Below are 12,242 nucleotides of genomic sequence, written 5' to 3' on the forward strand. Positions count from 1 at the left end.
TAGATGCCATGTCAATGTGCCACAGATTCCTTTCCTTTACTCCTGTGGAGCTCATCTCCCTAATATGAGGGTGAATTTGATTTTATCCCCTGTCCCTTAGGGGGACAGGAGGCTCCATTTTAGTTCCTCATCTTTGTATTCTCAAAATCTTCCCCGCAAAGGAACAGGCAAAACTAAACCAAAACAAACTAGAAATCTGACTGCAAAATGGAGATTACTCTAGCAGGTAGGGAACAGAGGGAGATGGGGGTCCAATAGTCTATAGTGGAAGATTATGGGCGCCTTAATTGGTAGGTGTGGTGTGGTGTGGTGTGGTGTGGTGTGGTGTGGTGTGGTGTGGTGTGGTAACATACATCTGAAGATGTGCAAACCTTTTCTGCTAAATCATATACCTTATTGTAAACTGCACTCATCTAAAAAAAAGTTAATAATTATTTGAGAGAAAAAAATCCTCCTCAGAGTCCAGCACTGATGACTTAGGACACTTGTGAAGGCCTCATTCTGTAGGTGGAAATCCCTTAAAACAAAAGATTCACAGGTACGACTTATTTGTAATTATTGTAATATGTGTTTGCTTTTGAGATTAATGAAACCTTTTGTTCACCCATCTCTTAGGTGACATCAGGTTAAAAACAGTGCAGGGAGTTGTGACAAAATTATATTGTGATTATGGCTTCATTAATGAATCGATCTACTTCAATTGTGATGTTGTGATTGGCAGTGTGTTTCCAAAAGTTGGACAAAAAGTTACTGCCCTTGTGGAAGAAGATAAAACATCTAATGAATTGAAAGCAATCCAAGTAAGAGTTCTATGAATTTGGGGGCTGTCTTTATTGGGGACGGGGACTTTCAACCTTTCTTCTATTTATTCAGCCTCTCTGAGGTGACCTGGTAAAATGGATGTAGAGTGGAATTGGACTTCAATTCCATGTTAGTTGGGGCATTTGTTATTATCTCTGTAGTGATTTCAGCTTATAAAAGTATAAATTATATATGTATCCTTAAGCATTTAAAAATATAGCTTACAGTGATCATTATTAGAGAGTATAGTATCCTGAGGCATCCTTTTTCTCACCCAAATAAAGGTTTTTGTATTTGTTGAAATGTAATTGCTAGGTGAACATACATTTTAATCAGTAAAAAAAAAAAAGAGATACCATTTATATACCATAAGATTGTCGGTTTTACGGATATAGTTTAATGTCATTTTTAGTAAATTTACAGTCATGCAGCCATCACCTCAGTACAGATATTTATTATTTTATTTTTAGATATTTATTATTTTAATGGAAATATTTAAATTATGCTTCAGCTATATTGCAGTAATTGATATTGTCGGTAGCAGGCTGTGAAATTCACTGCTGATTTTGACATGGATGGAAGTATTGTCTATCTTTGAAATCTTTGCCAATCTAAAAAAAAGGGTCTCATAATTTTCTTTTTTTTTAAAGATTCATGTATTTATGCATATAAGAACTGGAGTACAGGCCAGAGGTGTGGGGGGTGAGAGGATTCACCAGAGACAGAGTGGGGAACAGAACAGGCAGATTGACTAAAATACACTGCTGAGGGGAGCAGCAGGTGAGTCAGGAGAGGTCTGCTGCACCATATGGATAGCTCCCTGCCTGGGGATCGAACTCCTGCTGCAGTGGCTGTGAATAGCTTCATAGGTTGCGTCTTAACCGCTTGCGCCACCAGGGAGGCCCCTCATAATTTTATTTTGCATTTATTTCAAGTGTCTATGAGTAGGGAGCCTATTTTTTCTTAGAGCTATTTATATATTAGAAACATTAGGGCTATTTGTATGTTATAGAAATTTAAGTTTTGTTAGATGTCCTTCAAGGATCTCTTTCAACTTTGTGGACTTAAATTTTTATGTGCTATAAATGTACCCATCTTGTCCATGTGGCTTTTTGGTTAAATATTCTTACAAAGGCTTTTGATGTCATAATTTATACAAATATTCACATAGATTTTCCTCTAAGTTTATTTAATCACATCCAAATATTCAGTTTGCGTGGAGTTGATTTGGGTGTAGCTCTTGAGAGAAGGATGAGATTTTGTTATTAATGGCTCCTCCCTTGTCTCCATACCTTTAATGGGTAATCCACTTTTTTCCTTGCTGAATTTAAATGCTACTCTATCCATATATTACATTGCTATAAGCATTTGAAGCTATGGAGACCTACTATTATATTCCTTTGATTGTGTTAGCTTGCCCTGGAGGTATGGTCAAATGCTTTACTTGCTAGAGTACTGTAGCATATTTCAATATTTGGGAGCATGGTTTTCCCTATCAAAACTATTTCAGTTTTTGGAATTTACTGATCATTTTTGCATTTTGATTTTTCTATATTAATTTAAAAATGCTGTGCACAGTTCCCTCAACCACAAACACCCATCAAGATTTTTTAATTGGGTTGACTTAATTTTTAGATTTAATTTATGGAGAACTGATGTAATGATAATAGTCCACATGATATTTTCACTATAAGATCAAGTCTGTAGAATGGGTAACTATCCTGTAGAATGGATTAGTATGTAAAGTGGGGGAATCTGTTGTGTTGATTCTCCCTATCCATGAGCATGGGATATCTCTTGACCCCCTTCTGTCATGATTTAAATACTTTAATAGTGTCATTTGTAATTTTCATTGTATTAATCCTTTACCACCTTGACTAGATTAATTCCTGGGTACTTAGTTCTTTTCGAAGGATTGAATATAATTATTTTCTTAATTTCTTTTTTCTTCTCATTCATTGTTTATATATAAAAACACAACAGATTTTGGTATGTTGATTTGGTAGCTTGACACTTTGCTGTGTTCCTGTTTTGTTTCTAATAGGCTCTTGGTGGAGTCTTTAGGGGTTTCTATATATACTGTCATATCATCTGCAAATGATAGTTTTTCTTCTTTTTTCCAATCTGGATTCCTTTTCTTTCCTGTTCTTGTCTGATTGCTCTAGCTAAAACTTCTAATACTAAATTAAACAGAAATTGTGACAGGGGCATCCTTGTCTTGTTCTTGATCTTAAAGGCAATTTTTTCAGTTTTTCAACACTAAGTACTATATTGCCTATAGATTTGTGATAAGTGGACTTTATGTTGATGTAGGTTCCTTCTATTGCAGTCTTTAGAGTTTTTATCGTAAGTGGGTGCTGAATCTTATCAAAGCTTTCTTTGCATCTATAGATAATATCGTGATTTTTATCTTATTAATAGGGTTTTTGCATTGATTAATTTACATATATCAAATCATCCTTGCTTCCCTCGGATAAATCTAACTTGATCATGATGTATAATCCTTCTAACATGTTGAATTCAAATAATTAGTATTTTTTAAAAGATTTATTTATTTATGCATACAAGAATTGGGGTACAGGCCAGAGATGCGGGGAGGTGAGAGGATTCACCAGAGATAGGGTGGGAAACAGAACAGGCAGATCTACTGAAATACACTGTTAAAGGGAAGAGCGGGTGAGACAGGAGAGGTCTGCTTCGCCATGTGGGTTGCTCCCTGGCCGGCCAAGAATCGAACTCGTGCTGAAGAAGCTGCGGATTGCTTCATAGTGTGGTGCTTAACCCCTTGCGCCACCAGGGAGGCCCCAATTAATTAGTATTTTGATGATTTTTGCATCAATATTCATCAGGAATATTGGTCTGTAATTTTCTTGTGCTTCCTATCTGGTTTTGGTATTAGATAAAGATGGCATAGTAAAATGTATTAGAGAGAATTTCCTCTTCTTGAATTTTAGAAATAGCTTGAGCAAGATGGGCATAAATTCTACTTTAAAGCCATTTAGCCCTGGTTTTGTTTTGGGGGAAGAATTTTTATTGCTGTTTCAATTTCCATGGTTGGGATCAGTTTATTCAACTTTTCTTTTTTTTTTCCTGGTTTAGTCTTTTCTCCTTTTGGAACCTCCATGATGTAGATGTTGGTTTATTCCAAATAGCTCTCACACTTTGTCAATTTTTTCAATTCCTCTTTCTCTTTGTTCTTTTTGTGTATTCTCTACCATTATGCTTTCAAGCTCACTAATTCTCTGATTACTTATGTTTGTCTTTTTTTTGTCTCAAGGGCAGCAATTTTTTTAATACTCATCACAATTTTTATTTTTTATTTTTTAATTTTTTTAATATTTTATTTTATATATTCTTTACATCATTTTTCATTTTTGCACAATGTATGCATTTTCATCTTGGTTAGCTGGAAGGGATCATGCTCAGTGAAATAATCCAGAAAGAAAAAGAAAAATACCAGATGGTCTCACTCATAGCAGGAATTTAGAAAACCTAAATAAGGGACCAGGACAAAGACAAATTATAATAAAGTAAAAATAAAAATCAGCAAGCAACTATAAACCAAGGGCAGCAATTTTTAATTGGGTTATAATTTTTTTTTAGATCCATTCCTTCTGGTTGTGACAGTCGTATATTCTTAATTTTTGTTGTGTTCCTGTTTTACATCATCCATTGTTTTTCTTTTTCTTTCTTTTTTTTTTTTTTTTTGTGGGACCCTTGCCGGCGGCCAGGGAGCGAACCGGAGCTACAGAGGCTGCGGGCAGCCTCGCAGCCCAGCTCTCAACTGCTGCGCCACCAGGGGAGGCCCTGTTTTTCTTTTTTTTTTAAAGAGAGATTTCTTAGCTCTTTTTTTAAAGATTTATTTATTTATGCATAGAAGAACTGGGTTGTTGACAGAGGTGCAGGGTAGGGGGGAGAGGATTCAGCAGAGACAGAGTGGGGAGCAGAACAGGTGGATCTACTGAAATACACTGCTCAAGGGAGCAGCAGGTGAGACAGGAGAGGTCTGCTGCAACATATGTGGGTTAGCTCCCTGGTTGCAGGTCGAATTCAGGCTGAGGTGGTGATAGCGCTGAGTGTAACCCCTATGCCCTCTATTGTTTTTTGTAAATCAGCAAGCATTGTTAGAACTGTTACCATAAACTCCACTTCAGGTATATTCCACAATTCTGCTGGGTTGAGACTTCTCAGGGTTTTTTCCTCTAGCATTTGTGCTATGTTCTTCTGTATCTCCATTTTCAGTTTTTGTGGGTGATAACATAGGGTTTCCCTTTCTTAATGTAAATCTAGGGTGTTTTTTTTTTTAACCACCATCTTTCGGTATCTGTTATTTCAAAGACTGCTGCCCTTGTGCCTGCTCAAATGACTGGGGCACTGGTGCTGGTAAAGGGTAATAGGAAAAAACAGTAAGGCATCAAAAGGTCACCTCCAGTGAAGCATCAAGGTTCAAACTTCCTATGTGCTGTGGGTACCCAAGTAGTGTGGTGGGCATCCATAGTGAGCCTCTCCCTTAAGCGAATTCCTCAGCCACATGTCTCTTGGGAGCTTCTAGCTCAGGAGGGTCATGTTCTGTCCCCCAGGTGCCCTGGCCCTGATCTGGAATCTCATGGTTTTCTTGCTTGTTACTCTAACTTAAAATGCTTTCTCTTCCTTGCTGTCTCCCTAGCTCTGTCTTCAACCCTACTCCCAGATGGGAGGTAAAAATCTCTTTCCACAGCCTGGGTCAAATCCCACTTTCTCCAAGAAACTGTGATATATTCTCTCAGTCTGAAATTTTCTCCGGACTTGGAAGTTGCAGAAGCCAAGTTTTGCTACAAGAGCTGGGGTACAGGCTAGAGGTGTGGGATGTGAGAGGATTCACTAGAGACAGAGTGGGGAGCAGAGCAGGTGGATCTACTGAAATACACTGCTGAGGGAAGCAGCAGCAAGACAGGAGAGGTCTGCTGAGCCATGTGGGTAACTCCCTGGCCGGGGATCGAACTCATGCTGCCGTGGCTGCTGTGTGGATAGCTTCATAGTGCTGAGACTTAACCCCTTGCACCACCAGGGGGGCCCCTGCATTTGTTTTTACCACTTGTAACAACTTGCTTTGTATTATTGTTTTCCTTTCCCCCCCTTTATGAATTCTGGGAGGGCAAGAACAGTATATCTTTCATTTTCTAAGCTAATACTGTCAGTGCATTAAACACATAATGTTTTTAGACACACTTTAAAAATATGATAATACAACACAGAGTGAACCCTGTGTTAAAATATTGACTTTAAATATTGGCTCATCAATTGAATATATGTATCAGTTGAACAAATGCAAGATGTTGGTAACAGGAGAATCTGTGAATGAAGGAGAGGAATATATGGGAACCTTGTGCTCAGTTTACTTACACTACTCTAAAAAATAGAGTGAAAACTATATGAAACCCAGGCATTATTTTATCATCTCATGTCTATGATATGTTAGTCAGGTGAAATATATTCACCAACTGTTTATTATAGTTGTTCAAACCATTTTTTGAATAACAATGATTGAAGCATGTTTCTGACTTCTAAGCTTTGTTATGTTTGAAATAACTGTTTCCTTTTTATTTTATTCCTGGTTAACATTCTTTTAATGGAGGTATACTTGACATGTAACATTATATTAGTTTTTGGTATACAACATTATGATCAGATGTTTGTATATATTACAAAATGATCGCCCATTATGTCTAGGTAGCACCATCACCATACATAGTTTTTTTTTCTTGTACCGAGCCCTTTTAGGAGCTACTCTCTTTTCGAATGTACAATATGTTATTGTTAACTATAGTCACAACACTACAATTTCATCCCTATATTTGTTTCATTACTGAAAGTTCGTGCCTTTTGATCGTGAATTAACAGCTTCTTTGTCTCACAGGTGGATGTTCTCTATGATAATTGCCCACATGATGGACTGTCAGACTGCTGTGCTAGAGTTTCACTTGGCTGTCCTCCAGGGGAAGATGCTAGCTACATTACTCATGCAACTTATTTTTCACTAAATGTTGTTTGTAAAGGTACAATTCACATTTGTAAATTAAATTTTACCTACTTTTTCATTTTATAGATTGGATTTGGAGATGTTACAAGGTAAAATTTGGAGCAAGCTTATTTGGTGAGAGGATTTTAGTATTAGCTCTACTCCACCAGTATTGTTGGCTCCAGTTTGAGGCCCTTTTATACTTGATGTGGACCTCTGGAGTTGGAAATAATATACAGCAAGGAACGGGATATGTAATATTTTTTAAAACTCACATTATTACTTGCTGCATTTTCATTTATTGAATGTGGTTACTAGTTTTTGCGTGTAATTTTTCATATAGGCATTGAATTTTTAACCCAACTGAAAAATATTACAAATATGCATAGATAATTTTAAAAATGCTTTAATACAAGGTTTGGAGACAGCCTTGTACCTTTCTAAGTGTGCGCATATATGTCCATTGCTGATTTTTTTTTGTAATTACTTGCTATGACATTTTGGTTTTTAATGCATAAAGTAATAATTTGTTGATTTGTTTATGCTTTTGAGTTTAATTCAGCTCAAGATAGGTGCTAGATCTTTGCAACCAAATAAATAAGACTTTGAAACTCCGCCTGCAAAGATTTCAGGATAATTGGGAGAGCACACTCAGTATAATGAACACCCTAAACGTGATGAAAACAGCATCATTGAGCAGAGGAGCAAGAATGATCCACTGGTGGTGGGGGGATTGTGGGAGGCTTCCTGGATGAAATGCTCTTCAAGCTAGACTCAATAACCCCACAACTCCCTGCCAGGCTTGATTTCAAAAGATGCCTAAGCATATCTGCCTAAGCAGCTTAATTTCATATCTGCCTCAGCAGCTGCCATTTAGCTTTAATGCAAAATAGGAAGTTAGTTCAGCCATACCAAGCAGCTTTCCATTGTACTTTTCCTGGATGTAAAAGCCAGGACTTGACCTTAGTTAACCCTGGAAATCCCCAAGCTTCTTATTTGAACAATGCTCAGGGCAGAGTTTCCATTTTTAAGATGTGTAAAGACCGAGGAGCAAAATAATATGCATGAGAAGAATATGAATCTGAATTTGGTTAGGGTTGCAGTATGTACATTTTGGAGTTATCAGCCCGTAGATATTATATAAAGCCACCCAAAAATGTGGATAGAAAAGAGAGGGGGGTAGAGGGGACTGAAGGGGAGGAGAGTGAGGTCTTGGGTCATTCTAAAATTTAGTTGTAATGGAAACTAGGAGGAACAAGGAAAGGACGATGATGAAACTAGGAAATCCTGGTTCATAGAGTACAGCAATGTTTAACGTTAGTAGATATTGCCAGGTTTCTGAATATACCACTTTTCACTTCCAGTAGAGTGAGAATTCCATTTACTTGAAATCTTCCATAGTACCTTTGTATCCTGTGAAACCCTATAAATATTTGTTTATAATTGTAAAATATATCAAGTTCATTTTCTATCCAGAACACTGAGAAAATTGTTTCTCTCTATAGCAATTTGTTCAGTTGCTACTGCTACCACTAATAACAATCAACACTTATTTGGTGCTGATTATTATAGATGAAGAAATCCAGAGACAGAAAAGTAAGTAACTTGACCAAACTGAGGGAGTTCAAGGTTTGAACCCAGGCAGTCAGCTTCATGTATGCTATTACTTTTGTACTTTCTTGCCTCTCCAGAAGAGTTGTGGCGATAACTAGTGGTTTGATAAATCCAGTGCAGCTCGCAAAAAGATTGCCTTGTGATACACAGTAGATGTTTTCCCCAATGAACTTTATTAAATCAGGAGAGAGACTCCACACCTAAAGGATTATATACTAACTCTTTGACAGGAAGACTTAAAGGTTACTTGTTTTACAATGTTCAAAATGTACCATTGATGTAATAGAAACTGTTTTAAGGTAGGACAACATCTAAGTCATTTGTGAAATTTAACATTACAAAAAGTAAGAGATAATTCCAACTTGATTTCTCCCCATGGCTGTTTTAGGTTTTGAGCCTTATGAGGGTGATCGAGTAGAAGTTGCATTTTCCATGCAGCCAGACACATGGACTAGAAAGGCCCTTTTGGTGAAACCTCTGAGACATAAGCATGTACATGAGGTAATTCATTTATGTGTAAGTCTTATTTGTTCCTGTTTATCCTTCCTTTAGTGGTATTTTTGCTCCTCAGCATTCTGTTGGGTATGTTGGGAAGCCTAAAAGGAAATATTCTTTGCCACAGAAGAGTCTGTTTTCTTACACTCTCTAATTAAGATCTAAATTATGCGGTTTATTTTGAAAAATTAGCGGGAAATTCGGGTTGCACAAAGGTGCAGATGAAACTTGGTGACAGAGGAAGTAGAGGGAAATGATTCCTTTCTCATTCCTTTTCACTCTCTCAGCCATAACTATAGAGGTTAATAAATACTGTGAATTGTATTTTTTTGTGTGTGGGACCTTCACTGGTGGCCGGGGATCGAACTGGCGCTGCAGAGGCTGTGGGCAGCCTCGCAACCCAGCGCTCAACCGCTGCACCACCAGGGGAGGCCTTGTGAATTGTATTTAAAGCAGTCTCTATTTCTAGACCTAGGCCCCATCCTCAGCAATTCTGACATTTTATTTTACAAAGTGGCCCTGGTATTTCCATGTGCAGCCAGGTGGGAAAATCACTGATTTGCAGTAACCTATCATTTAGAGCCCAAGTAAGAAGGAGCAGACCCTGTTTCAGTGTACTATGCTTTTGCATAAATCTTTCCATTTTTGTCATTACAGGTCTACATTACTAGTGTGCACGGAAGAAATGGGGTTATAGATGATAGTATCTTTTTCACCTTGGATTCTCTGAAACTTCCTGATGGCTACATACCTCAGGTATCCGACCTCGTGGATGCGGTCGTGCTGGAAAGCATTCAGTCCTGCTATCTTTGGAGAGCAATTTCTGTGACTCCAGTGAAAAGGCAGTAATAAGAAAAGAATGTTTATTCACAGTTTCTCTTTTTTTTTTTTCTCTTGGCAGTTAAGGGCCTTGATTTAAATGTATTTTGAAAATAAGTGGCTAATTAAACTTCAATATTTAATTCAGGTATAACCTTTAAAGTACAGTTAATTCAAATACAGTCTAAATGGAATATATCTTCTGAAAAGTGCTCAGCATTTAAAATTCTTGATTAAAGGCATTTTCATTTTAATCCTTTCTAACAATTTTATATTCATGATTTTCTTTTTTTTAATGGATGCTATTTTTTAAATTAATCTACATTCTCTTTTCACCTTTAGAACACAGTTTCTTTTTTTTTTAAAGATCTATTTATTTATGCATACAAGAACTGGGGTACAGGCCAAATGTGTGTGGGGGGTATGTGTGAGAGGATTCACCAGAGACACAGTGGGAAACAGAACAGGCAGATTGACTGAAGTACATAGCTGAGGGGAGCAGGGGGTGAGTCAGGAGAGGTCTCCTGCCATGTGGGTTGCCCCCTGGCGAGCGATCAAGCTCATGCCTCAGTGGCTGCGGACAGCTTCAAAGGTTGTGTCCTAACCCCTTGTGCCACCAGGGAGGCCCTAGAATACAGTTTCTAATGCAAGAAACTTCTTTTTTGAACACATTGTGTATCAATTTTTGTTACTATTCTAGTTTGTGTTACAGGTCCAGTGGGACCAACATCTAGTGCTTAGTTCCCACTTTATGAGTCAGGAGTTGGAGTCAATATCCTCCAGATTTTAGGTATCACTCAGTGATTCGCTTCAGAAATAGTGACTACCTTCTATGTGCCAGGTGCTGGGGTGATAGGCTTGAACACAAAGGCCAAAATACCTGCCCTCTGGAACCTGCCTTCTCTCCATGCGCATTTGGCTTCCTGACCCTTGGAGGCAAGGGGGCAAGTGGGAGCTGGTGCAGCACCAGGTCCCTAACACAGTCATCATTCCAACCAGCAGGTGTATCAACTCAGAGGCTTCTGGCCATCATTTCAAATGCAGGGTCCTTGGTCATCTCGCAACCCAGCGAGATGTGTGTGTAGCCTCACTGCTCAGAATTGTAATGTCCTGCTCCCTGCTTCCTTCTATAGGTGCCAACTCCCTGCGGGGCCCAGATTCAGGGTATCACCATGTTCTCCCTAAAAGGATAATATGATGCTAGTAATTAGAAATAGGAAATGCCAGGATGGAAAGGAAATAAGACAATCATCTTGAACAGGGGTTGCAACTTTGGCCATTGGGCCAAAACTGACATGCCAATTATTTTTAAAAAAATGGATTTATGCAAACATAATTTATAAAACATGCAATGCACTGCAAGTGTACAACTCAGTATTTTTAAGTATATTTGAAGTGTTATGCTGTCATCACATGATCTTAAATTTAGAACATTTTCAGTCCTAATTGAAAACAGCTCATATCAGGAATAAAAATCCTGATTAGTACATCTCAAGGGAATCAGCACCTACAGAGCTTAGCAGGGAGCAGAGCCTATATAGCTGAGCAGGGAGCCAGCAACTTTGGAGCTCAGCAGGGAGCCAGGGCTTAGAGAGGTCTTTAGTGTGCCAGTTCAAACATAGCTCAACACATATAGGAGCCAGCACCTATAGAGCTCAGCAGGGTGCTGGCACCTAGGGAGTTCAGCAGAGTGCTGGTACATAAATAGAGCTCAGCAGGGAGCTGGTATGGATAGAGCCCCGTTGGAGCAAGAATTTGTTGGGTCCAGCAGGGAGTTGGCACCTATAGAAGGAAGCAGGGAGCAGGACATTACAATTCTGAGCAGTGAGGCTACACATACAAGACCAGTTGGGAACAAATTACACAGTGCAAGGCAGGCAGCTGGCACCTAAACTGCTTAGCATAGAGCGGAAGAACATTGGGCACAGCAGGGAGCTGGAGCCCATGGGGTTCAGCTGGGAATCCATTCAAATTCCACCAAACAGGGACTGGCAACTACTGTGTTCAACAGCAACAGCACAAATGCCACCAGGACTGCCCATCCAGCGCCAGGGGATGCCCCCATCCGCCCGGCCGGGCAGCCAGCTCAGCGGCAGCCAGGAGGCTGCCATCAAGGGCGAGCAGGAGGCCAGCGAGGCCGATGACGGCGCACCCACGGGCGCCACTCCCTGCGAAGGGACGTCAGGCCCCAGGTCCAGCCGCCTGCAGTTGGGGGCCACGCCTGCCGCGAGCAGCCAGAGACAAAGCCTCCCACTCTCCACGGAGGTCGAAGAGCCCAGCTGCACGCCCGACTGCCTGTCAGGCGGACCAGGGCACGGCCCGGGGCATCACGGCCCTTGGACAAGAGCAGGAGCCAAGCCGCCTCAAGGGGCCGTTGGGCGCCGGGCCAGTCCGTACGCCAAAGACACCTACCCAAGGCCAAAGGCCGCAGGGCCAGGACGGTTGCGGGCAGCGGGGGCCGCCCCAGCCCAGAGCCAGGGCGAGCCTGGGCGAGCCTGGCGGCCTCTGGCTGCAG

At 39.9% G+C, this 12,242-nt stretch overlaps 1 protein-coding gene across 1 annotated transcript; it reads left to right on the plus strand.

The window, feature by feature from the left end:
• Window positions 1–207: 207 nt before the first annotated feature.
• On the plus strand, window positions 208–9,879 carry CT55 (cancer/testis antigen 55; the record flags this gene model as incomplete). The annotated part of the gene is made up of 5 exons (XM_084259026.1): window positions 208–226; window positions 616–800; window positions 6,698–6,836; window positions 8,802–8,914; window positions 9,566–9,879. The coding sequence occupies 5 exons, from the start codon at window positions 208–210 to the stop codon at window positions 9,755–9,757; spliced, it is 648 nt and encodes a 215-aa protein (XP_084115152.1). The 3' UTR covers window positions 9,758–9,879.
• Between the last annotated feature and the right edge of the window lie 2,363 nt (window positions 9,880–12,242).

The sequence above is a fragment of the Talpa europaea genome (genome assembly GCF_964194135.1).
Source record: "Talpa europaea genome assembly, chromosome: X".
In the NCBI taxonomy this organism is placed as follows: domain Eukaryota; kingdom Metazoa; phylum Chordata; class Mammalia; order Eulipotyphla; family Talpidae; genus Talpa; species Talpa europaea.